The sequence below is a fragment of the Felis catus genome, chromosome D1, assembly GCF_018350175.1.
Source record: "Felis catus isolate Fca126 chromosome D1, F.catus_Fca126_mat1.0, whole genome shotgun sequence".
Lineage (NCBI taxonomy): Eukaryota > Metazoa > Chordata > Mammalia > Carnivora > Felidae > Felis > Felis catus.
The window spans coordinates 58,120,143-58,148,094 of NC_058377.1; the positions used below are offsets into that span (position 1 = coordinate 58,120,143).

The 27,952-nt window shown below is 41.1% G+C and overlaps 1 protein-coding gene across 1 annotated transcript in view; it reads right to left on the reverse strand.

The window, feature by feature from the left end:
• Positions 1 to 26,151, reverse strand: part of MRPL48 (mitochondrial ribosomal protein L48) — a 68,650-nt gene extending 42,499 nt beyond the window's left edge. The window contains exons 1-5 of the mRNA XM_019811839.3: positions 26,008 to 26,151; positions 19,912 to 20,017; positions 19,649 to 19,702; positions 10,855 to 11,033; positions 1,188 to 1,240 (exon numbers count right to left, since the gene is read on the reverse strand). Of these exons, the coding sequence (XP_019667398.2) occupies positions 1,188 to 1,240; positions 10,855 to 11,033; positions 19,649 to 19,702; positions 19,912 to 20,017; positions 26,008 to 26,151 (536 nt within the window). The remainder of the gene's footprint in view (positions 1 to 1,187; positions 1,241 to 10,854; positions 11,034 to 19,648; positions 19,703 to 19,911; positions 20,018 to 26,007) is intronic.
• Positions 26,152 to 27,952: the final 1,801 nt, after the last annotated feature.

The window sequence follows — 27,952 nt, forward strand, 5'->3', positions numbered from 1 at the left end:
GATGCTTATATTCTAGAGGACAGATAGGGAAGACAATTTAAATATCTGGTATCTGCACACATACATATATATAAAATGTGTCAGGTGGTGATACCTGCAATGAAGAAAAACAAAGCAAGGTAGGAAATAAAGTCTGATTGGGGTGGAGGGAGCTATTTTACATAGGGTAGTCATTGTAGAGCTCTCTGATAAGATGACATCTGGGCACAAACCTGAATAAGGTAAGGGGGTCAAGCCATATGGATATCTAAGGGAAGAATGGGCAAAGATCCTGGGGTAGGAGAGTGCTTAGATCATCAAGGACTAGAAAGGGAGCCACCAGTATGGCTAAAACTGAGTAAGTAGTAGTATGCGGATGAGGGAACAGATTATGTAAAGCCTTGCAGGATATGGTGGAGTGTAGATTTTATTTTGAGTAAGATGGGATACCGTTGGAGAGTTCTGAGAGAGAAACTTGATTTTAAAAAGAACCACTCTGGGGGCACCTGGGTGGCTCAGCTGGTTAAGCCTCCGATTCGAGTTTGGCTCAGGTCATGATTTCACTGGTCATAAGTTCAAGCCCCACATCGGGTTCTGCACTGACAGCTTGGACCCTGCTTGGGATTCTCTCTCTCTCTCTCTCTCTCTCTCTCTCTCTCTCTCTCTCTCTCCCTCTTCCTCTATCAAAATAAATAAAAAAAACATTAATAAATAAATGGACCACTCCGATTAGAAGACAAAACTAAGTTTTGTCAAATACAAACTAAGTTTTGTCTTCTATCCTTCATGCTAAAATCAAAAAGGAGGAGGAACAGTTAGGACGCAGGATGATGGTAATAAAGAAGATTAGAAGGAACTGGTCCCTAGTAGTTTAGCAAAACAGAAAGCATGAGACCTGAAACTGGAGGTGAGAAATGGTCTGATTCTGTATGTATTTCATAAGTAGAGCTGAGAGGATTTGTTAAAGAATTGGATGTACAGTGAGAAAAATAACAGTGTCAAGACTGACTGCAAGAACTTTGGCCTGGGCAACTACATGAATGGAGTTGTCATTTACTTAGAATGGGGAAAGAGAAAGATGGCAGGAGAGTTAATACTTGAGATGTTTAGCAGACACACAAGTGGAGATGATGAAAGACAAATGATGGGTGAACCCTAGGCGAGTACAAATATTGGCTATATTTAACCACTGTTATTAATATCCTTACCTTAAGAGAGAAAAGACTTGCTTAAAAATGGTATCATTCCTTGGACACAGCACCTACAGCAAAATAGCCATGTTAGGACAACCTTAACCATTCATAGCCTTCCAAGCACTTCTTCAAAAAGAGGCTAGAAACTCAAAGCACACAAACCAAAAAGAACCCAAAGGCTCTTGTCTAGCAAAGATGATGTCCTTCAGTTGACAACAAATATGCAGGCAAACCAAAGTCATCTTCTTTCTTATTCCACCCACTATAGGAAATGCTAAAAAAAACAAAACAAAGCAAAACAAAAAACCCAGAAGTTCTCTTTCCATGCTGCTCTTTTTTTTTTTTAACCTTATTTTCCCTTTCCAATTTAATCTATTTTTTTTCTAACATCAATCAACAACTATGCATCTGCCAAGCACAGGTACCATGCAAGGGACTTTCTTAATTCTTCCTTAATTTTCAACACACTGCAAGGCAATTTTACAGGTGAGACAGCTGAGGCTATCTCACTGTTTTACTGTTTTACTCCAGAGGCTATGCCTCTGGTACAGCATCGTCTCAATAATAATAATAATAATAATAATAATAATAATAATAATAAATGCCAATATCAACAAAACAATGACAGGAGACAGTAGCAGTGGCAACTTCCCTGAGTTTCCACCCTCCCCAGTTATTTCAAGCTCACTCTGCCCTACTGGCATCCATTTGAAAGATCAGTGGTATAACTTTACTACGGGAGTGTTTAACATAGAGGTCTTTTTATAAAGTAACTAGATAATAAATACTAAATGTCCTAAGACTCTCTAATGTAAAGAGACAGTCCTGTCCTCTACAGGTAACAATTTAAATCCCTTCAACATGTACATGTTAAAAACCTACTACACAAAGAAAGTCTGAGAAACTGTCATAGATAAGAGAAGCCTAAGGAGACATGATGACTAAATGTAATGACTAAATGTAATATAATATCCTGGATGGAATCCTGGAACAGAAAAATGACATTAGATTTTAAAAAATGAAAGAAATAGGAAAAAATATGGACTTTAGTTAATAATATATCAATATCAGTTGATTAATTTATGAAAAGTGTAAGATAATAATAGTCAAAACTGGATTGTGGTATGTGGAAATTCTCTGTACTATCGTTGCAACTTTTCTGTAATTCTAAAACTAAAATAAAATAATTCTAAAACTAAAATAAAATAAATTTTATTTTGGGGTCTGGATGGCTCAGTTGGTTAAGCTTCCGACTCTTGATCTTAGCTCAGGTCATGATCTCATGACTCGTGAGATCGAGCCCGGTATCAAGCTTTGTGCTGACAGCACAGAGCCTGCTTGGGATTCTCTCTCTCCCTCTCTCTCTGCCCCTCCCCTGCTTACACACACACACACTCTCTCTCAAAATAAACAACAAAAAAATAGTTTAATATAATAAAATAAATTTTATTTTTTAAAAGGCTGTTATATGCCAACTACTGTGCTAAGTATTAAAGGGAATATAAAAAGAAAATGTAACAACATAGACAGACTTTGAAAATATTACACTAAGTGAAAGAAGCCAGTCACAAAGAGCCAGATATTGTATGACTCCATTTATATGAAATACCCAAAACAGGCAAACCTATTGAGAAAGAAAGTAGATTAGTGGTTGCCTACAGCTAGAGTCTGAGATGGTGGGGATGACACCTAAGGGATATGGGGTTTCTTTTTGGGGTGACCAAAATGTTCTAAAATAGATTGTAGTGAAGGATGCACACTGTGTGTGTGTGTGTGTGTGTGTGTGTGTGTGTGTGTGTGTGTGTGTGTTTTAAAGTAATCTCTAAGCCCAATGTAGGGCTTGAACACATGCTCTTCCATACTCTACTGGATGAGCCAGCCAGGCACCCCATACTCTGAATATATTAAGTCATTGAATTGTACACTTTAAATGGGTGAATTGTATGGTATATGAATTGTATCTCAACAGAGCTGCTAAAAAAGCGTAAGCACAATCCCTGTCCTGTAGGAGTTTGAATGGCTGGAGATACAGACATACATCTATATTAAACAGCTAAGTGGGCACCTGGGTGGCTTGGTTGGTTGAGCTTCTGTCTGACTTTGGCTCAGGTCAGGATCTCATGGTTCATGACTTTGAGCCTGGCATCCAGCTGGCTGCAGTCAGTGCAGAGCCTACCTGGGATCCTGTCTCCCTCTATCTCTCTGCCCCTCCCCCTCTTGCACTCTCTCTCTCAAAAATAAATAAGCCTTAAAAAAGAAAATAAAAATAAACAGCTAAGCAATATACCACAAGCATTATATGATTTAAGACAAAATACATGATACGAATAATAAGCACCTCTGGCAGGAAATTCAGGTGGAGATGGCCAGCAGAAGTCCTTAGCGTTTGGGGTGATACAGACACTGAGAATCTGCTCAAAGTCATGAACATTCTCCCCAGAAGATTCACCCATACACCACTATGCTAAACTAAGAGCTCCTCAGGGGCAGAGGTCTTGTATTCTTCTCAGGCACGTTGTAGACTTTCAGTCAAGGTTTGTTTTTGTGAATAAATAAATGATTAGAAAGTGAATGAATGCCATTTATTAAGCACCCACATCTATTTTGTTGAGTACCTACCATGCATCTGAATCAGAATAAGTATTATTACCTCATTTTACAGTTGAAGAAAGGGATGTTAAGTAATCTACCCGAAGTCAAACAGCCACTGTCAGAACTAGCATACGATCTTAGAATTCTCTGACTCTAAAGTCCATAATTTTCCCACCATCTATATCCTCTCTCATATGTGTTAGTGCTTAAGAAATTGGGCTGGGGGTGATCAAATTTAGGAAAAGTCTCTCAGAGAATGTGAGGTCATGAAGACTGGAAAGGATATGAATAGATGGAAGGAAAGGCAAAATGCATAGGCAATCCTTAAAACTGCAATTAAACCAGATACTAAAAGACTTTGTAATTATGTGCACAATATGCTTAACCTAATATTAGCCAGCATAAAAAGCAGGTAGGCAACGGGGAGCCTTGGGAGACAGGAGCTCCAGCCACCAGCCATCACACCTTGGCCAGTACTTCCCCTCTGTGAAGCTGGAGCAGATTAGTCTAAGATTCCTCCAGGCCCAAGGTCTACCAACCGTGACAAACAGAATAGAAATGAGTGAAGAAAATATATTAAGTGGGTTACCTCATACAGAAGAATTGGATGGGAAGAAAGATCTAGAGGACACTGATTTTTCCTCACTTTAATCATTCAGATTTCTGAGTCTCTACAAAAGCAAAGGATTTAATTATCTAAAAGCCAGGATTAAGGGTTGACAACTTTCTGGAAGACATTCAAATTGTAGCGTGAACTCTCCCTTTCAGCTCTGGGAAATGTGATTCCTCTTCCCTGCGATGCTCGATGCTCAATGCTCGGCATTATTTATCAGAACAAAAGTAATCTATTTTGGGACTGTATCCACAAATACCCACTCCCTCCCAATCAGCAAATGAAAAGCAGCAATAGCTCCACAGCAAATGGGAGAGGAGGTGGTGACGCTAGTGAATGAATGAATGAATGAGGACACAGCTGCTGCAGTGGGTTACAAAAATACTTGTGCCATGAGCTCAGGAGCCAAGAACCAGGGGACTGCGCAGCTACAGAGAACTGAAGTCATGGGGAGAAATCTATACGGAATGAGTATCTTCACACACCCAGAACCCCAGGGTGAGTGGTGACAACAGTGAGTCAGGGGCCCATGAAAGCAACTGAAAGTTGTTTTACAAATATTAACAGAATACATTTCTATATCAACAAATATTTAAAGTAGCAGTTACATCATGTATTGAGTACCTTCTTTGTGGTAAGCACTTTGCATATACTATTTCAGTTCATCTTTACACTAATCCTCTGATAGAGGCATAATTGAGATAATTGCATCCATTTTATAGAGGAAAAACCAAAGGTTTAGGAAAATTGCCCAAAGTTATAGGTTTGATAAGAGGCACCAAGAATTCAAACTCAAGTCTGAGTGAATCTAAAGTCCACGCCTTCCATTCTACCACACTACCTCTCAAAAGAATGATACTAATTTATATTAGTATGAAATTCATATGCTAATAATAATGGCATCAATAATCCCACCATTCGCTGAGCACCTGCTATATGCCAAACATCATTTCCCTTAATCCTCACAACTATTTGTGAGGTAGGTATTTCTACCCCCATTTAACTGTGAGGAAACCAAAGCTCAGAAAGGTGAATTCATGTGCCTAAAGCACACAGCTGGCAAGTGGTGTTCTGGCCAACTTTTTCCTAAGTTCTTTCAAAATTGCTTTTGTTTGTAGTTTTCCCTTTGGCCAAGTCTCTTCCTCATATATTTAATATGTTGACTGTCCAAGTCCATCTTTGCACTGAGTCTTTATGGCTATTAGGAGCACAGATTATAGATTCACACAAACCTGGGTTTAAATACTGAAACTTCCATTTTATTTTTTTTTTAATTTTTTTTTCAACGTTTATTTATTTTTGGGACAGAGAGAGACAGAGCACGAACGGAGGAGGGGCAGAGAGAGAGGGAGACACAGAATCAGAAACAGGCTCCAGGCTCTGAGCCATCAGCCCAGAGCCTGACGCAGGGCTCGAACTCACGGACCGCGAGATCGTGACCTGGCTGAAGTCGGACGCTTAACCGACTGCGCCACCCAGGCGCCCCTGAAACTTCCATTTTAATAGCTAGCTGTCTGATCTTTGGCAAGTCACTTAAGAAATATTTGGCCTCTGGGGCGCCTGGGTGGCTCAGTCGGTTAAGTGTCCAACTTTGGCTCAAATCATTTCTCAGTTTGTGGGTTCGAGCCCTGCATCGGGCTCCATGCTGCCGGTTCAGAGCCTGGAGCATGCTTCAGATTCTGTCTCCCTCTCTCTCTGCCCCTCCCTACTCATGCTCTGTCTCTATGCCTCTCAAAAATAAACATTAATTTTTTTTTTTTTTTTAGGAAGAAATACATTGCTTCAGGGTACCTGGGTGGCTCAGTTGGTTAAGCATCTGACTCTTGGTTTCGGCTCAGGTCATGATCTCATGGTTCATGAATTCAAGCCCCGCATCAGGCTCTGTGCTGATGGTGCACAGACTGCTTGGGATTCTCTCTCTCACTCTCTTTGCCCCTCCCCTGCTTGTGCTTGCATGTGCACACTCTCTGTCTCTCTCTCAAACAAACAAATAAATAAATAAATAAATAAATAAATAAATAAATAAATGTTAAAAAATATACTTGGCTCTGCATACTTATGATTTACTTACATGAAATGACCAGAACAGACAAATCCATACAGACAGCAAGCAGATCAGTGATTACATGGGGATGGGCAGTGGGGTGAATGAGGAATGACTGCTTATGGGTACAGAGTTTCTTCTTGCAGAGAAGAAAATGTTCTGGAATTAGATTTTGATGATAGCTGCACAACTCTGTAAATATACTAAACACCACTGAATTGTCCATCTTAAAAGGGCAAATATTATGGTATATGAATGATATCTCAATTTTTTTAAAAAGAAAGAAACATCTGGCCTTCCACCAAAACTGCTGGATGGTACTTCTAGGCCACAGTTGACCTTTATTAAGCCCAATTTCCTACCTTCCTCCAGGGCTAAACTGTTTCAAAATACCTGTGGTTACCTGAAATTTAAGTCCAATCCCCTACCATCTCCCCAAGTCTCATCCCCACATTTCTCTGCACATTCTCCCTTGGTTCAAGTCCCACTGCTTCTCTCATTCCCAATATCTTCTGGGCCCTCTGGAACTCCAAACGTGTTCTCATTTCAGGGCCTTTGCACATACTCTCTCTGTCTGAATTCTAGCATTCTTTAAGTCTTAGTCATGTAACATCCTCAAGAAAACTTTCCTTACTGCTCAGATGTACCTGGATCCTGCTGTTATACACTCACATAGCACCCAGAATCTCTTTTGGGGCATTTATCACAATTAATTAAGTAGTTATATGCTTAATTGGCCTGTCTATTTTGCTAAGAATATAAGCTCCATGAAGACAGGAAACTGCTACATCCCAACACCTACCATACTCTGGCACATTGTGGGTGGTCAGTAAACATCTGCTGATTAAATTAATAAATCCATCCAAACCTCATTTCCTTATCTTTAAAGAGGTTATAAAAATATTTATCTCATAAGAATTGTTGATACGATTAAATTAGATAATAAATAAAAAGGACTTAGCAAGTGCAAGGCACATTGTTAATGATCAAATTGGTAGCAGTGATGATGATGTGGTGATTGTTCAGCTCCTCATTTATTAAACAATATGTACTTTAGTGTGTGACAGGTGTTAAGGAGAAAACCATGAACAAAATAGTAAAATATCCCTGTCCTGCAGAGCTTACAGTCTAATAGTAACCAGAAAATAGCCAACTTCCTAACCACTTTCCTGGGCTTTGGGACTCCCTGCCTTTCTAGGCACCCTGAAACGTGTGCCCTCCTATGTCACAATTTATGTCCTCCTAATTCATGTCTGTTGGTTTGTCATTTGCTTCAGTCCTCACTGCTCTTTGTTTACATGAACTCTACCCCATGTTAGACTTCAATGTTTTTAGTTGAAAACATCTTACAATGAGATCAGTACCCAAGGTTGCTCCTTCTGGCATACCTTTTGTGATCACCACACCTCACCTAACCATATCCTTGTGGTTCAGAGGTATGGTAATCCCAGAGGGAAGAACAGTAATCTCAGGGTGAGTGACATTCAGACCTAAGCCTGATATTCCAGGACCATCCATTTTATGTGTAAAGTAACTCCACAGGTGAGTCATTACTCATTCCCTGGTATGTTCTGACTTGCACAGACATCATCCTGCCATCTTGATCAATCAGTATGTTTTCTGGGGTCTGATGAATATCAGCATTATGGTCTTTTTTTTTCAACGGTTTTTTTTTTTTTTTGGGGGGGGGGGACAGAGAGAGACAGAGCATGAACGGGGGAGGGGCAGAGAGAGAGGGAGTCACAGAATCGGAAACAGGCTCCAGGCTCCGAGCCATCAGCCCAGAGCCTGATGCGGGGCTCGAACTCACAGACCGCGAGATTGTGACCTGGCTGAAGTCGGACGCCCAACCGACTGCGCCACCCAGGCGCCCCAAGCATTATGGTCTTAACACTACTTCTACTTACTACTTCTATTGACCCAAAGAGGTATGTAATCCCACCCTGTTTTATTCCACTAAAGCAGGGCTTTTCACTCATCTAAAATGGGAGATGACTGTAAGCTAAAAACTCCTCGGGCTCCTAAGGAAAGAACACTGAGCTAAGAGTCTGAAGTTCTAGTCCCAGCTCTACCATTTACTTGCATGTAATGTCAATTTTTGTTCAGTCACTTATTCACTCAATATTTATCAGGAGCTACTTTAGGCCAAGTACACTGTGGGCTGGGTACATATAGACATAAAGAAAATAGAGTTGGGGCGCCTGGGTGGCTCAGTCGGTTAAGCGTCCGACTTCAGCTCAGGTCACGATCTCACAGTCCGTGAGTTCGAGCCCCGCGTCAGGCTCTGGGCTGATGGCTCAGAGCCTGGAGCCTGCTTCCGATTCTGTGTCTCCCTCTCTCTCTGCCCCTCCCCCGTTCATGCTCTGTCTCTCTCTGTCTCAAAAATAAATAAACGTTAAAAAAAAAATACAGTTGCCTACTGTCAAATCTTTCTAGTGAAGGCAGGAGATGTGCAAATTATTACACTGCAATGTGAGAGCAGTGTAATGGGCTGTACAGGTCACAAAGATGGAAAGGACTGGGAAGGTTAAGGAAGGTTTTGGTTCTCCTCATCTGTGAAATGAGGAATGAAAAAGGAAAAGTAGTTGGGTCTTAGGAGAGGTAGAAAATCTTGGCTCCAGTCTCAGCTCTACCACTTAAATGGCTGTTGACCTATTTAAAAAAAGAGCATTCATTCATTCAGGCATTCGGTAGAATATTTGAGAACTATTATGTACCAGACACTGTGCCAGTAGCTTGCTTCCATTTCCTGATTTGTTGTGCCTGCCAAGATTATCTCATAATACTGTGAAAATCAAATGAAATTATGCAAATGAAAGCAGTATATAAACTGTGAACTAATATCAATATTCCTGCATATATTCCTTCACACCTTACAAACTAATCTTATTTACATTATCTTGTATAATCTTTACAACAATTCCATATGGTGGGCATTATCATCTGCATTCTATAGATATGAAACTGAAGCACAGAGAGCTCAAATAACCCACCTAAGGTCATATACCTCAAAAGAGATAGAATCCGGGTGTGATGCAAGTCACATGGCTTTTCCTTATAAACGTAAAGTATTAACTAACACTTCCAGACAGGCTGAGACAAAGATGGTCACAAGACTACATATGATTAGATGCCAAAAGATAACACTAGCTAGTTGAGACATTTTAGACAGTGTGGTCAGAAAGGTTTTATGGAAAAGATGAGACCTGAGCTGGGTGCTGAGGGATGGAGCATTTGGATGGGTGGTGAGAAGGTGAGGACACTCCAAGTGAAGACTCTCTGGCCAAAGCAATAGAGCAGAGTGGAAGAACAAAATCAATAACAAAGGTGTCTGAAAGGTAACAGTGGCATCAGACTTGGAGAGGTCCTATCTGCCCTTGAATCTTTAGGTGATGCCCTAATGACAGATTTCCATGGGGTCTCCTGTAGTAGAGAATGGTAGAGAACAGTATTCCTTGAAAAATTATCCCTCCCTTTCAGCAGTCCTCAGAATAAAAAGAAATACAGCAGGAGCACAGAGTCACCAATCTGACTATCTTTAACAATGGAATTTTGAAACTTCCTGATTTTTTTCTATTATCCTTTCACCAGATCTGGCCAAATTCTCACAGTTAGGCTGAGGTGAACATCAGTGAGTTATTTCATAAAGAAGCAAGGTGTGCACCATTAAGGAAACAAGCCTAAAGACATTCAGGGCCCACCCGAAGATACCTACTGGTAGATCCATGAACAGCAAAGATCATGCTGATCTGTACATCATGGAGACATAATCTCTACAATTAACGGCTAAAATACAATTTTAACAAAAACTGCTAAAAGTAAGACATCATTCTAAGCATCATGATATATCTAAAACAAGACACTTGTAATCTGTTCGTCTGTTAAAAGGGCAAGAGAAGACCAAGGACTGCCTTTACCGTGATTCAGACGGTTTTACTGAAGTCATTTAAATAGGGTTTTGTTACGTAAAATTTTAGCTTATTATCCTTTTCTCATCGTCAAGTAGCCTCACATCCTAATCAGGTCACCAAGTTAAAACACTCTGGAAGTTGATTACTTAACGCAAAAATAAAAATGACCTGCTCAAGGTCACAGACATTGTCGGAACCAGCATAGGTTCCGACAATCTCTAAGAGTTTTCCACTGTGCGGCTCTTCCCTTTCCAGGCCAATGGGTGGCGAGGGTGGCTAGCGGAGGGGGCGTGGCTAGCGGAGGGGGCGTGGCCCACGGGTAATCGCAGCTGTGTTCGCCCGGGGAGGAGTGGATGAAACACAACGCTTTGACCGCAAGGAGCCGCGGGTGCTGCCGGGAGAACCTTGTTCTCGCCAGTGTTTCATACCCGGATGTCTGCAGAGGCCGCGATAGCCAGGCGGCCACCACCCACCTCTAGTCTCCCCACCACCTCCGCCGCGCCCAGCGTGCGTGGAACCTACCTTTCCTAGAGCGCCGTTCATCCTTTGCTGCTGCGGCCGGTAGTTGTGCAAGCTGAAGACCCACCCAAGCTGTAGCGATCTCCCGGCGTCTGGAAACACTGACGGAACACCTCGCCTGGGTCCAGTAACAATATCCGACCGAGACACATTCAATCCCTGCAGCACCTTGGTTCCGGTAGCTTCTGAGACTCAGTATCTAGAAATCCCTTCAAGACTGCCCTAACCACGGCGTAAATGTCACCTTCACTGCAATTTTTCCAGGCAGAATTCATTGCCACATCTGTGTTGTCCCAGTGTTTTGCACACAATTCTGATATTTCATCCAACATATAATGTATTAATTAATTGTTACTGTCTCACATACTTGTGAGTTCCTCAAGGACTGAGATCCTGTATGATTAATTCATTCCAGTGGCTAGCACAGGACATGGAGAACTGACTTCTAACATTGATTTAAAAGCTGATTGGCCCTAAGCGAGTTTTTCTGACGTTCAGTTGCCTTGTAATTAATAATTGATAATAACTTTCTTTTTTTATTACTTAAAAAAAATTTTTTTAGTGTTTATTTATTTTTGAGAGAGAGACAGAGCACAAGCAGGGGAGGGTCAGTGAGAGGGAGACACAGAATCCGAAGCAGGTTCCAGGCTTCTAGAGCCCTACTTGGGACTGGAACCCATGAACCGTGAGATCATGACCTGAGCCTATGCTCAACTGGGTGAGCCACCCAGGCACCCCGATAATAACTACTTTCTACTGAGTGACAATTATGTGCAATGCATTGTGCTCAGAGCATCACTTAATTTATTCCCCACAAGCCTGTTAGTGAAATATTATCACTTGATTTTAGATATAAGGATATTCCAAGAGGTTAAGAGACTTCTTTCAGGCCAACCAACTGAAGCAGAGCTGAGTTTCAAACTCAGTCTCCTTATGCAAAGTGTTTTCCCTCTTATATAAGCCTTCTCACATGAGATAATGATGACACTGCATATTCATTTACTTTACACACATTAACCATTTACTTATCATAACATAGTGCCAGTCCTTTTATTGAATCTTGGGAATACAGAGATGAATATTACATGGTCCCTGAACTTAAGTAGCTCATAGGGAATTTCATCAAACTAAAAAGCTTCTGTGCAGCAAAGGAAACAATCAACAGAGTGAAAAGACAACCTACAGAATGGGAGAAAACATCTGCAAACCATACCTCTGCTAAGGGGTTAAAACCCAAAGTATATAAGGAATTCAATTCAATAGCACTCAAAATTTTTTTTAAGTTTACTTATTTATTTTGAGAGAGAGAGAGAGAGCACGCATGCACGTGCTCGAGCAGGGGAGGGACAGAAAGAGAGGGAGAGGGGGAATCCCAAGCAGGCTCAGTGCTGTCAGGGCACAACTGGATGTGGGTCTTGAACCCATGAACCGTGAGATCATGACCTCAGCCAAAATCAAGAACCAACACTCAACCGACTGAGCCACCCAGGCACCCCAATGGCACTCTTATTTTATTTTATTTTATTTTATTTTATTTTATTTTATTTTTAATATATGAAATTTATCGTCAAATTGGTTTCCATACAACACCCAGTGCTCATCCCAAAAGGTGCCCTCATCAATACCCATCACCCACCCTCCCCTCCCTCCCACCCCCCATCAACCCTCAGTTTGTTCTCAGTTTTTAAGAGTCTCTTATGCTTTGGCTCTCTCCCACTCTAACCTCTTTTTTTTTTTTTTCTTCCCCTCCCCCATGGGTTTCTGTTAAGTTTCTCAGGATCCACATAAGAGTGAAACCATATGGTATCTGTCTTTCTCTGTATGGCTTATTTCACTAAGCATCACACTCTCCAGTTCCATCCACGTTGCTACAAAAGGCCATATTTCATTTTTTCTCATTGGCACTCTATTTTAAATGGACAAAGGCAGGGGGCGCCTGGGTGGCTCAGTCGGTTAAGCGTCCGACTTCGGCTCAGGTCATGATCTCACAGTTTGTGAGTTCGAACCCCACGTCAGGCTCTGTGCTGACAGCTCAGAGCCTGGAGACTGCTTCGGATTCTGTGTCTTCCTCTCTCTCTGCCCCTACCCCATTCACACTCTGTCCCTCTCTACCTCTCAAAAATAAAGAAATGTAATTTTAAAAAATTTAAAAAAATAAAAAATAAAAAAAAAATAAATGGACAAAGGCAATTGCCACAACATGGATGGGCCTAGAGGATATTATGCTAAGTGAAATAGGTCAGAAAGAGAAAGACAATTAACCATATGACTTCACTTATCTGTAGAATCTAAAAAACAAAATAAACAGATTCTTAAATACAGAGAACGAATTAGTGGTCCAGAGGGGAGATGGGTGGGGGTGGGCAAAATAGATGAAAAGGATTAACAGGTACCAACTTAAGTTATAAAATAGGTCACGGAGATGAAAAATACAGCATAGGGAACACAGGCAATAATATCGTAATAACCTTGTATGGTGACAGATGGTAACTACATTTATCATAGTGACCACTGAGTAGTACATAGAAGTGTTAAATCAATATATATGTTGTACACTTGAAACTAATATAACATGGTATGTCAATTATAAATCAAGAATTTTTTAAATGGGCAGAGGACCTGAATAGACATTTCTCAGAGGAAGACACACAAATGGCCAATAGTACGTAAAAAGATGCTGAACATCACTACTCATCAGGGAAATGCAAAACAAAACCACAATGAGATCTTATCTCACACCTGTTAGAATGGCTATTATCAAAAAGACAAAAGCTAACTTTCGGCAAGGATGTGGAGAAAAGGAAACCCTCGCACACTGTTGGTGAGAACGTAAATTGGTATATCCACAATGGAAAACAGTATAAATAGTGAATATATAATGAAATATTATACCAGCCTTTCAAAAGAAGGAAATCCTGTCATTTGTTAAAACGTAGATGAAACTGGAGGATATTATGCTGAATGAAATAAGATGGGCACAGAAAGACAGATACTCCATTATCTCACTGATACTTGGAATTTAAAATAGTTGGACTCATAGAAGCAGAGTAGAGAATGGTGGTTACCAGGGGCTTGAGCAGGACTGTGGGGCAGAATGGAGAAATGTTGATCAAAGGGTACAAAGTTCCAGTTACTCAGGATAAATTAAGTTTAGAGATCTAAAGTACTACATGATAACTATAATTAATAATACTGTATCGAATGCTGCAAATATGCTAAGAGTAAATTTTAGGTCCCCTCATCACAAAAGATAACTATATAAGGAAATGGTATGTTAACTAGTTGAACCACAATAATCATTTCATTATGTATATATATCAAATCAACATATTGCACACCCTAAATATTTATAATTTTTTAAGTGGCTGGTAGAGATCAGTAGGGAAGTCAAATTATAAACAATTATAAAGCAATAAGGGATTCTAACTACAGAGATATGCACATAAACTCTGTGTATGAAGGGAGTACATGGTCACATAAAGTCAACGTCAAGTGAAATAATAAATATGCAATTATTTTTATTGTTGCTGTTATTATTGCTGCTACTGATTTTGTTGTTATTGTTTTCCTTAACAAGGAAAAGATGTAAAACCTGGTAAATATGAATGGGGCTTCAGTGATAGGGAGTTTGCTTTGGTGTCAGAAACCCTGTCAAGATCCCTTAACCTATTGTTTTATCAATTTCTCCTATGATGAAATTCCAAGGAGCTGCAAAGGGCTAAGTAGGTAAATCTATGCCCCCCAAAGGTAGCCCTTAATCTCTTAGGGGCAGAGTTGCTAAGAGATCATCTAAAGGGACAAATTCATAGTTAAGTGATGCTCTGAGCATACAGCATTGCACATAGTGGTCACTTAATAGAAGGCAGTTATCAATTATTATGAAGCAAACAGGGTGCCTGGGTGGCTTAGTCGGTTGAGTGTCTGACTTCGGCTCAGGTCATGATGTCGCGGTCTGTGAGTTCGAGCCCCGTGTCGGGCTCTGTGCTGACAGCTCAGAGCCTGGAGCCTGCTTTGGATTGTGTGTCTCCCTCTCTCTCTGCCCCTCCCTCACTCATGCTCTGTCTCTCTCTGTCAAAAATAAAATAAACATTAAAAAATTATTATGAAGCAATTGAATGTCAGAAAGCCTCACTTAGAGTCAATCAGCTTTTACCTATTTTTTTTTTTTAAGTTTACTTCTTTCTTTTAGTAATCTCTAAACCCAACATCAGGCTCAAACTCACAACCCCAAGATCGAGCGTTGCATGGTCTACCGAATGAGCCAGCGGGCACCCCTCAATCAGCTTTTAAATCAAGGCTAGGGGCGCCTGGGTGGCGCAGTCGGTTAAGCGTCCGACTTCAGCCAGGTCACGATCTCGCGGTCCGTGAGTTCGAGCCCCGCGTCAGGCTCTGGGCTGATGGCTCAGAGCCTGGAGCCTGTTTCCGATTCTGTGTCTCCCTCTCTCTCTGCCCCTCCCCGTTCATGCTCTGTCTCTCTCTGTCCCAAAAATAAACGTTGGGGAAAAAAAATTAAAAAAAAAAATCAAGGCTAGAAGTCAGATCTCCATGTCTTGTGCTAGCCACTAGAATAAATTAATCAGATAGGAGCTCAGTTCTTGAGGAACTCACAATTTAATATGTGGAGGAGATAGTAACAAATAATTAATATATAGTATAGTAAATGAAATAGTAGAATTATGTGCAAAATATTGGGACCACACAGAGATGGCCTAGAGAAATAGCAGATAAGTCATCCCTCCTCCACCACAGTGACTGTTTTGTTTTGTTTTGTTTTGTCTTTTGCCTGCACGGGGTATCTAAAAGCTGTTGAGATTTTAGAAAAAACAAAACAAAACAAAACTATTGAGTTCTTAGTTTGTGCCAGGTCAGGTCTTTCCAGGTATATAAGTTCATTCAACTCCCCCAATGCCTGTGTGAAGTTGAGAATCACTCCCTCGTTTCATAGATGAGGAACAAAGAAACAAAGAAGTTACCTAGTTAACATAAGTCACACTGCAGGTGATGACCTACCTGATTTCAGCACCTGTGCTCCTTCTGTTCCATCGGATGGTGACTATAGGTTTTCTTTCTTTCTTTGTCTAGGCCAGGCAAATGTAACCTGGTAAGATACAAAACCTGTCTTTGTACTGTTCATACACTCCGAGGAGGCAGAAAGCTGAGGTGAAGAGGGATAGGAAGGAAGAAAGGGACAATTAATTCTGTTGGCAAAGCACAAGGATTTTTCAAGACAACTAGAATACTTTAAAAGGTCAGGAATCTAGGACCCGAAAGGAAGGTGAAATCAGCATATATGGATGTAAAGATACCATAGAAGCATATCTATTAATGTGTTGGAATGGATATTATTGTTTCCAAGCTCAGTTGATGATGTCATGTGTTATAAAGGAATATGAGCTTGCTGAGTTTGCCAGAAAGACACTTTCATACAGATGTGGCCAGAAATCCTTGTATCTACAGCTATTCTGTAATTTCTCTGGCTTATTTTGTCTCTAGCCTCTAAAAACTAAGACTCCCTTAGAGAAACCAAGATAGCTCAACACAGGCCAACTTTCCAGGTACCAAGGCTCCTGCTTTCTTGCTTTACCCTCCTACAGACTATGAGCTGCCCAAGGTAAAGGATGTACCTTATTCATCTCTGTATCTCCAACATCTAGTCCAGGGCCTGGCCCATAGTAATATGCATCTGGTGAACTGAAATGAAAGCTTCCTATTCTTCTTTCTCTTTTTTTCTCCTACCTCTATGACATCATTCTTGTCTATACATCCATAAGTGGCATAGTAGACACATAAAGATGGGAGAATGTGCAGAGAATATGGGCTCAGATCCAACCCTGCTTCCATCATTTACCCACTGTGTGATTTGTTATTATTATTATTGTTGATAATATTATTATTGTTATTATTTTAAGTAGGCTCCACACTCAATGTGGGGCTTGCACTCATGACCTGGAGATCAAGAGTTGCACCCTCTACCAATTGAGCCAAGCTGGGTGCCCCACTCATGGTGTGATTTTGAAAAAGAGGACTAGTGAATGTTTCAGGGACTTCAAGTTTAACTGAAATGTGTATATAAAGAAACATTCTCCCTGGCATGTGACCTGCTGCCACCCCCCTCTTTATTTCCTGAAGCTTCTTGGGCCATCATCCTAGAGTGGGAAATAGATTGAGGCTCACCAAATTCCTCCTGACCTCCCCAGTGGGAGAAATAGAAGAAAAGGGGTAGAACATTTGAATGCCACCTGTAAAGGTTGCCTGAAACAAATCCTTTTGGGTCCATGTTCTGGATAGTTTTGCCTTCATGATGAGTGGATATTATAAGAGAGGCAGCTAAGATAGTAGGGCTAAGGATAACAGAACCAAATAGTAATTTGTGATCACTTAACTTTAAAAAATGATTATGGGGCACCTGGGTGGTTCAGTTGGTTGAGCATCCGATGCTTGATTTTAGCTCAGGTCATGATCTCAAGGTTTGTGGGATCAAGCCCTGCATCCGGCTCTGTGTTTGTGGAGCCTGCTTGGGATTCTCTCTCTCCCTCTCTCTCTCTAGGCCGTTCCCTGTGCATGCTCTCTCTTTCAAAATAAATAAATAAACTTAAAAAAAATTATTGGGGCGAGGTGCCTAGGTAGCTCAGTTGGTTAAGCATCTGACTGATCCTCCCAGCTGGGGTCATGATCTCATGGTTCCTGAATTCAAGCCCTGCCTTGGGCTCTGTGCTGACAGCACAGAGTCTGTTTGAGATTCTCTCTCTCCCTCTCTCTCTGCCTCTCCCCGCTCTCTCTCTCTTTCTCCCTCTCAAAATAAATAATAAACAAACAAACAAACAAACTTTAAAAAATTATTGGGGCACCTGGGTGGCTCAGTCAGTTAAACCTCCAATTCTTGGTTTATGCTCAGGTCATGATCTTTCAGGTTTGTGAGATCAAGTCCCACATTGGGGTCTGCATGGTCAGCATGGAGCCTGCTTGGGATTCTCTCTCTCTCCTCTCTCTCTCTCTCTGCCCCTCCCCCATATCGAGGTCACTTTCTCTCAACACACTATTTGCATTGTGAGAATTTTTAAAGGAGTAATTTTTTTCACCTAAAAGATTAACACAGATATTATTGTGTTTATTGTTTTGTACTTTTCAAACAACTTACATGAACATTATGCAATTTTATCAAAGTTACGATAGGTAAGTTTTCTCACTTTGTAGATAAAAAACCAAAGGGAAGAAGATAGGTGGCTTGCCTAAGCTTAAACAACTTGGACGTGGCAAAAAACAGGGTAATGACAATATATTTCTAGCTCTGGATGTTGCTTCTAACGGTCAACAACACCAACACCAAAAGCAAACTACAAGTGCTGAGATCCTCCCATTGCCAGTCTCAAAAAACACTTGGTGAACTGGTGTCTATACAGTACACATGAATTTGGGCCACAAGCAACTTTACTGAGGGACTCACAGTGAGGTCTTTTCCCAGATAAGAATGGAGGCTAAGTGCACTGAAGCACCAACTTCTTTAGCCTTGTAAATTCCCCTCCCGCTCCAGACAGAGGTCTCCTAATATTTGTCCACTTTATCTTTTTTTTTTTAAGATTTTTTTTTAAGTAATCTCTACACCCAACGTGGGGCAGGAACTCACAACCCTGAGATCAAGAGTCACGTGCTCTACCAACTGAGCCAGCCAGGAGCCCCAACTTCATCTCATACTTAGTCCTGAGCAGTGTATTCTTAAAGGAGTATTCTTCATTTTTCTTCGTATCCCAATAATTTACAACATTTTATTTATTTTTGGGACAGAGAGAGACAGAGCATGAACGGGGAGGGGCAGAGAGAGAGGGAGACACAGAATTGGAAACAGGCTCCAGGCTCCGAGCCATCAGCCCAGAGCCTGACGCGGGGCTCGAACTCATGGACCGCGAGATAGTGACCTGGCTGAAGTCGGACGCTTAACCGACTGCGCCACCCAGGCTCCCCTCGTATCCCAATAATTTAGCACAGGTCATAGAACATAATGAGGCTCCAACAAATATTGAATGAAGTAATGAATGAAAGAATATTTAAAAGTTCTTAGTGATAATTACGGAGTTTAGATTTCTCCAAGATCTTGCAACACCAAAAAAACATGGAGGAACTTTGCCTTTCTGGCTTTATTTTTACAAGTCAACCTTCTGTAAAAGCCTAATTTCTTTTTAATGTTTATTTATTTTTGAGAGAGAGACAGAGACAGAGCGTGAGCAGGGGAGGGACAGAGAGAGAAGGAGACATAGAATCCAAAGCAGGCTCCAGGCTCTGAGCTGTCATCACAGAGCGTGACATGGGACTTCAGCTCGTGAACCGTGAGATCGTGACCTGAGCCGAAGTCGGACACTTTACCAACTGAGCTACCCAGGTACCCCCTCTATAAAAGCTTTAAAAAAACCCTGCTCCAGTCCTCAGCACAGCCACATCAGAGAAAGCCTTAGGGAAGAAGAGAGAATAAAGGGAGGCCCTTTTGAAGAATATGTTTGATCTCAGATTAAACTTCCTTTAAAGTAATAATTCTATGGTACCTCTTATAAAAAATTTCCCAACATTGCCAAATAGCTCTAGTTTATGGCTAAAGTAAAAATATATGCATTAAGCTACCTCCAATTGAGAACTATTTTAGCTTCGGTAGAACTTCTCAGCTTCTATTCTTTGGAATGGTTTTGGTACAAAGAAAATCATACTTACAAGAAAAAATCGAAAGATAAAAGGCCAGAGGCGAAAGAGAGCTGGCTACCAGAAGGAAAGCCGGAAGGGAATGATGCTGACGCACCAGCCTACACCTTACCAGGAATTTTCTGCTTGTGCAGGGCTAGGCCCAGTGAGAAGGGATTACCTAACCCTGGAGAAAGGGAGAAAGGATGATGAAAGAGGCTGCAAGAGGGAAGCTCGAGTGGTTAGTGAGATCATAGAAGGCTGTAAGAAGGAAGGGTACAAAGAACCATTTATCAGGCAGCTAGGTGTGCAACTCAGTCAATCCTTCCAGAAACCCAGAACCTGTGCTCAGGTTAGTCCAGCCCAGCCTCTAGCACAGGGATACTGGGAGAGTACCTGGTGCACAAAGCTCGGCCAGCACAGGGCCACTAGGATACGTGGACACCTGAGAGGCCATCCTCCTCCCCTCCTTCTGTACCTTGCACCAGATACCAAATGTATACTGAAAAACAAAACAAAACAAAACAAAACAAAACAAAAAAACAGAAAGAACATAATTTCACTCTAGCAAACTATTCATAACCTCTAGTGCAATTCTCCTGCCTGGTAGCTTGGGATGAGGAGACACAGGTGCAGATTTTACACGATCATGGTGTGGAGGCAGATTTTGAAATAAATTCCTCATAGAATAATACTACCTCCTTGAACTACTGAGATAGGAGTTTCTAACTTTCATCTCCAGCTATCCTCTACCTTTATTTGAATGCTCATTTTCTTTACCTCCATACTGCCCAAGGTCCACTTTCACAGTCTTCTACCTGAATTATTGTGCTGGCCTTCTCATTGATCTGCAAACCTTCAGTCTCATCCCCACCCCAGTTCATTTCCAAAAGCAGTCATTTGAAGCACATATAATGGAGATTATGACTTAACAAACAAAATAAAAATGGGGTGCCTGAGTGGCTCAGTTGATTAAGCATCTGACTTCAGCTCAGGTCATGATCTCATGGTTCCTGGACTCGAGCCCTGCATTGGGCTGGACAGCTCAGGGCCGGGGGCCTGCTTCAGAGTCTGTCTCCCTCCCTGCCCCTGCCCCTCCCCCTCCCCCACTCATGCTCTGTCTCTCTCACTCAAAAATAAATAAACATTAAAAGAAAAAATTTAAACAAACAAAATAAATCAAACAAAACTTTCAATAGCTCCTTACAGTTCTCTAATTTAACAACACACTCCTTACCTTGGCATTCATTGCTCTCATGATCCATCTCCAATTTACCACTCTTTATTTATTTGTTTGTTTGTTTGTTTGTTTGTTTGTTTATTTTAAGGGGCGCCTAGGTGGCTCAGTCGGTTGAGCATCCGACTTCGGCTCAGGTCATGATCTCCCGGTCTGTGAGTTCGAGACCCGCGTCGGGCTCTGTGCTGACAACTCAGAGCCTGGATCCTGCTTCGGATTCTGTATCCCCCTCTCTCTGACCCTCCCGCGTTCATGCTCTGTCTCTGTCTCAAAACTAAATATTACAGGGGCGCCTGGGTGGCTCAGTCGGTTAAGCGGCCGACTTCGGCTCAGGTCATGATCTCACAGTCTGTGAGTTGGAGCCCCGCGTCGGGCTCTGTGCTGACAGCTCAGAGCCTGGAGCCTGTTTCAGATTCTGTGTCTCCCTCTCTCTGACCCTCCCCCGTTCATGCTCTGTCTCTCTCTGTCTCAAAAATAAATAAACGTTAAAAAAATAAACATTAAATTTTTTTTTAATTTATTTATTTTTGAGACAGAGAGAGAACAAGTAGAAGAAGGGCAGACAGAGAGGGAGAGAGAATTCTAAGCAGGCTGGGCAGAGTCCAAAAACTGTGAGATCATGACCTGAGCCAAAATCAAGAGTCAGACGCTTAACCAACTGAACCACCCAAGTGCTCCTCCAATTTACCATTCTAACCACTTCTGTTACATACCCATTACTCCTACTACACTGATAACTGTGCAACATATTTTCCTATACTCTCTTTATGGACTTTATTATCTATTTTATAGCTTTTACAGATTTTTTTGTGTGTCTGACTACCAGACCATGCTGCCTGATTTAGAATCCTTGTCTGATTCAGCATGTGTTTCTCCCAGCATCTTTATAGCATTTACACATCAGAGGCACCCCCAAAAATACTTGTGGACAAAAATTGAGCTTGCTGTAGAAGTTTAACACCTTTGTCTCCAAGGTTTGCTAACCAAAATGTAAATGGTTCTTATAATAATCTACACTTCCTTGAGCCTTTGAGAGCCTTTTCTTAAAAAGGGTAGGGGTGGGGCATACTTACTGTAAAGCATTTGGAGAAGACAGAAAAGAAAATTTTGTTTTAATCTACACTACCCAAAGATAGCCGATATCTTAACATTTTATTGTATTTTTCTTTTATCCATGTCTTTAAAAAATAGTTTTAACACAGTCTTCATACAATTTTAGGGGCAGTTTTGTTTCCAGTACATAATGACATAAACATTTTCCCTAGGTTATTAAAAATTCATGGGGTGCCTGGGTGGCTCAGTCGGTTGAGTGTCCGACCTCAGCTCAGGTCATGATCTCACAGTCTGTGAGTTCAAGCCCCCGTCGGGGCCTGGAGCCTGCTTCCGATTCTGTGTCTCCCTCTCTCTCTGCCCCTCCCCCACTAATGCTCTGTCTCTCTCTGTCAAAAATAAAAATAAACATTAAAAAAAATATAAAAAAAAAAACTCATTGCAGGGGCACCTGGCTGGCTCAGTCAGTGGAGCATGGGACTCTTGATCCCGGGGTTGACTTTGAGTCCCATGTTGAGTGTAAAGATTACTTAAAAATAAAATCCTAAAGGGGCTCCTGCATGGCTCAGTCAGTTGAGCGTCTGACTTTGGCTCAGGCCATGATCTCACAGTTTGTGAGTTCAAGCTCATCAGGCCCACCTCTATCAGCACAGAACCCGCTTCAGATCCTCTGTCCTTCCCCCCGACCCCCCCAGCCCATCCCCTGCTCATGCTCTCTCTTTCAAAAATAAATAAACATTAAAGAATAAATAAGTAAAATTCAAAAAAAAATTAAAATTAAAAACTCATTCCAAATATCACTTTGTAGCTGCATAATATTCTATTATAAAAATGTATCATTAGAGGGGCATCTGGGTGGCTCAGTCAGTTAAGGCTCTAACTTCGGCTCAGCTAGGGTCATGATCTTATGTTTGTGAGTCAAGACCCCCATTGGGCTCCTCCTTCACAGTGCTGGGCCGCTTAGGATTCTTTCTCTCTCTCTCTCTCTCTCTCTGCCCCTTCTCCTTCCTCACTCCCCCCCTCCCCCCCCTCAAAATAAATAAACAAACTTAAAAAAATGTATCATTAGAGGGGCACCTGGGTAACTCAGTCAGTTAAACCTTTGACTTCGGCTCAGGTCATGATCTCATGGTTTGTGAGTTGGAGCCCCAAATGGGGCTGTCTGCTGTCAGCACAGAGACTGCTTCAGATCCTCTGTTCACCTCTCTCTCTGCCCCTCCCCCACTTGCACTGTCTCTCTCAAAATGAATGAATAAACTTAAAAAAAAAAAAGAAAATGCCTATCTTAAAAAAAATGTATCCTTGGATCCTAAATTGTTTACTTTCAATACTGCAGATCATTATCATTATTATTTAAGTTTATTTACTTATTTTGAGAGTGCGCACATGCACACACACGCGTGTGCAAACAGGGGGAGAGGCAGAGAGAGAGAGGGAGAGAGAGAATCCCAAGCAGGCTCCATGCTGACAGAGCCCTATGCAGGGGTTGATCCCAGGAACCATGAGATCATGACCTGAGCCAAAATCAAGAGTTGGACGTTTAAGTTTAACCGTGTCACCCAGGTGCCCCAGTACTGCAGATTATACTAAATCTTCATATTTAAGATTACTTTCTTATGATAGCTATCATGATAAGCAGAATTAGTTCTAGACAGATTCATTTTGAGACTTTTGTTGCGTTTGCCAAACTTTATTTCAGAGGCACCAAATCCTGTTTTTGCCACATCTTCACAAGCATTGAATATTAATATATTTGAAAACTTTCCAAATTTGGTAAGTAAAAATCAAAAATATTTGTGAATGTATACTTCGTGGAAGTATATCAAAAATCTTTGTGAATAGGGGTGCCCATTCGCTGATCTGCTGATAGCATAGAGCCTGCTTGGGATTCTCTCTCTTCCTCTCTCTGCCCTTCCCCCACTAGTGCAAAAGCGTGCACATACACACACACACACTCAAAATATATAAATAAACATAAAAAAATACACTCCAGATACAAAATAAGTAAGTCCTAGGATTGTAAGGTAACGTAATGTATTAACTCTAGTTAATAATGCTTTTGGTATATCTGAAAGTTGCTAAGAGAGTATATCTTAAAAGTTCTCATCATAAGGAAAAAAATTTATAATTAGGTGTGGTGATGGATGCTAACTAAACTTATTATGGTGATCATTTCACAATATATACATATGTTGAATCATTATGTTATGTATCTGAAACTAATATAATGTTATATATCAGTTATATCTCAATAAAATTAAATCTTTGAGAATTGGTTGTTCATAAATCATGTTTTCTTTTTCAGTTTTTAGTATGGTTGAACCTTTCCTCCATGCTTTGTTACTCAACTGTATTTCCTTTGTGAATTGCCTGTTCATGTCTGTAACCTATTTTTCCTTTGGTGTTAATGCTTTTATTCCTGCAATCTCAGTCTTTTATACACATTCTTATGTTTTAGGAAATAGTTCATGTTCAGGGAAAGAACTGGAGATCATGAAAAACTAGGGGTGCCTGGGTGGCTCAGTTGGTTAAGTGTCCGACTTCAGCTCAGGTCATGATCTCACAGTACGTAAGTTCGAGCCCCGCATCAGGCTCTGGGCTGTCAGCGCCGAGCCTGCTTCAGATCCTCTGTCTCTCTCTCTTTCAAAAATAGATAAAAATTAAGAAAAACTACCAGTATGTGACATAGAGAAAGTCATTTCCACTGTATACACCTCAAATCTGTACCCAAATCTACGTACTGAAATCTATAAAAGGAGGGTGATGCATTAGAAGCTCTAAGAAGAGGAAAAGGCCAAGTGAATGGGGCTACCCTCCCAAACTCTTGCTTTCTTCTTTATCTAGAAGTTGTTCCTTTTTATCCATTGTTATACATATAATACAATAAATACACTATACAGACACACACACACACACACACACACACACACACATATATTCCTAAAGTCCTTCCATCTCTAATGACCATGGATTCCTTTATTCTGCCATAGTAGACTATAACCAGTTAAAGAAAAATTCTGTGGTTGTTATTTCCATTTTACAGATGAAGAAACTAAGGCTTAGTCCAAGTGAATAAATGATTCAAGTCTGGCTAAGAGGAAGCCAGGCCTTCCAACTCTGGATACTCTGCCTTGGTGAAAGTCTGGATTTGTTTCTTCAGCACTCTTACCACTCTGAGATTTAATGATTCTGAGTTTCTCAAGACTGTAATACTCTAGAATCCTAAGACTGTAACATCTCTGAACGCTCTAAAATCTAATTCTTGTGGAACAACTTACATCCTTACATCTTGTGGAGGATGAAGTTGTGGAATACCCCAGCTCTTAGCTATCTCTCCTCTACCTGCCCCACCTCCAACTGATTATTCACTTAAAGTTCCAAGTGTTTAAAAAGCCATTGGGGAAGGAGTGCCTGGGTGGCTCAGTCAGTTGTGACTTGGCGGGACTTGGACTCAGGTCATGATCTCGTGGTTCATGAGTTTGAGCCTCACATTGGGCTATGTGCTGACAGCTCAGAGCCTGGAGCCTGTTTAGGATTCTGTCTCCCTCTCTCTTTGCCCCTCCCTGCTCACACTTTCTCTCTCAAAAATAAACATTTAAAAAAATTTAAAAAGCTCATTGGGGGAATATGAAAATTATGGCTCATTCATCCATGGAATAGTTTATACTATGCCTATAATTAAAATGACAAAGAAAAATAGTATGTAACAACAATAGATAATTTTATGCAGCATTGTCCCAATTGTGTTAAAACAGATACACAGTTGAACAAAAAAAGGAAGAATGATAAACTGTAATCTTGATCGAGTTTGGTTGGTGGAGTAATAAATCATTTTTGTTTCATCACAATCTTTTAAATTATGCGTATATTTTTATAATCAGGAAAAAATTTGTTTTAAGTTAAAAAGCGTCAGGCCACACCTGGAGTCGTCAATTTGTCTCAGAGATGGGATGTTGAGATGAGTCATCTTAAAGGAGTGGGAGGGGACAGCTGGGCTTTGAGTAGGGGTGGCTTTGCAGGGGAGGGACAGGCACTGAATAGGGTGGAGACTGATCAACTCAGCTGGAATTCAAACCGGAAGCTCTGACGGTGGCATCCAACAGGGCAAAATCCAGCAGCAAAAGCTGGGGATAACGTGGCAACCACAACACGCGCTCAAGTCCAGCCTGGCCCAAGAACCCCCCCCCCCCCCCCCCATCCCTCACTGCCCTGCAGCCGACGCCCTCGCTAGTTCCGGCCCCTTGTCTCTCCCCACTGGTCCGTTGAAGCCCTTTGGTTTCCGGGGCCCGCCCCTCTGAGGCCCGAGATAGGTGGGCCGCTCCCTCGCCCACTTCCACAGGGGCAGCCATGCTGAGAGTGGCGGGGCGGAGGTGGGTGGGGCTGTTGGCTCTATCCACTATCGCCGTACTCTCCCAGTGTTTCTCTGCCGTGCGCTTTGGGAACCCAAAGGAAAGAGTTGATTGATCGCTTGGGAGCTAGGCGCTTGTATGAAGTGCTCACGGCTCCCGCACTGCCTTCAGTTGCCTGGAGGCCGGTGGGTTTTAGTTTTCTAGAGATGATGTCATCATGAAGCCTTTCCAAGGTCCTAATGCCCGTGGTTAGGATCTCAGAACCATTGAAAATTAGAGATCCTTAGAGATAGGATGACTATATAATTTATTATCCAAACTAGACAGCTTTCAGAGTCTAAGAGGATACCATTAATAATTAACGATTGGTACAACAGTTGTAAGTGTGGGCTGTTCTGGAACTTAAATAAGCCACCCTACTTAGAGATTAACTGATCCTAGGACCAACTCTTTTTATTTTTATTTTTTCTTAATTGTGGAAAAATGTAAATAACAAAATTTTCCATTTAAACCCATTTTTTAAAAAGATTTTATTCTTTTGTAATCCCTACACCCAATGTGGGGCCTTAACTCACAATCCAGAGATCAAGAGTCGCCACTGACTGAGCCTGCCAGGCACCCTCCATTTTAACCATTTTTAAGCATACAATCCAGTGGCGTTAAATTGATGGCGTTCACTTCACCATTATCTATTTCCAAAATGTTTCATCACCCTACATGGAAACTACCCAGTAAGTGATAACTCCCCATTGCCCCCTCCTATTAATCACTTTTCTGTTTCTTTGAATTTGCCTATTGATATTTCACATGTCCTAAGTGGAATTATGCGCTTTTGTCCTTTTGTTTTTGGCTTCTTTTAGAATAATGTTTTCAAGTTTCACCCATGTTGTAGCTCATATCAGTACTTCATTCTGTTTCATGGCTGAATAATACTACATTGTATGGATATACCATAATTTGTTTATTCGTTCATCAGTTAATGGACATTTGGTTGTTTCTACCTTTTGGCTATTATGAACAGCAACTATAAACACTTTCATTCAGGTATTTGACTTTGTGCTTTCAATACTTTGGAGTATATAACTTGGGAATGGAATTGCTCGATCATATGGTAATTCTATGATACAAAGTTTTGAGGAACTGCCATGCTGTTTTCCATGGTAGCTGGACCACTTTATATCACCACCAGCAATGTTTGAGGGTTCCATTTCTCCATATCTTCACCAATACTTCTTATTTTCTGATTTTGTCTTTAATTTTTTAATTTTAATTTTTTAATTTTTTAATTTTGTCTTTTAATTTTATGGCTATCCTGGTAGGTGTGAAATATTATCTCATTGTAGTTTTGTTTTGCATTTACCTTATGACCAACGATGTTGAGCGGCTTTTCATATGCTTATTAGTCATTTTTTATATCTTTTCGGGAGAAATTTCCGTTCAAGTCCTTTGCTCATCTTTAAACTGTTGAGTTGGGGGCGCCTGGGTGCCGCAGTCGGTTAAGCGTCCGACTTCAGCCAGGTCACGATCTCGCGGTCCGTGAGTTCAAGCCCCGCGTCAGGCTCTGGGCTGATGGCTCAGAGCCTGGAGCCTGTTTCCGATTCTGTGTCTCCCTCTCTCTCTGCCTCTCCCCTGCTCATGCTCTGTCTCTCTCTGTCCCAAAAATAAATAAACGTTGAAAAAAAAAATTAAACTGTTGAGTTGTAGGAGTTTTTTTAATTTAAAAAAAAATTATTTATTATCATTATTGACGTGTATGTAGGACTTCTTTATATACCCTGGATATATGGCTAGAAAATATTTT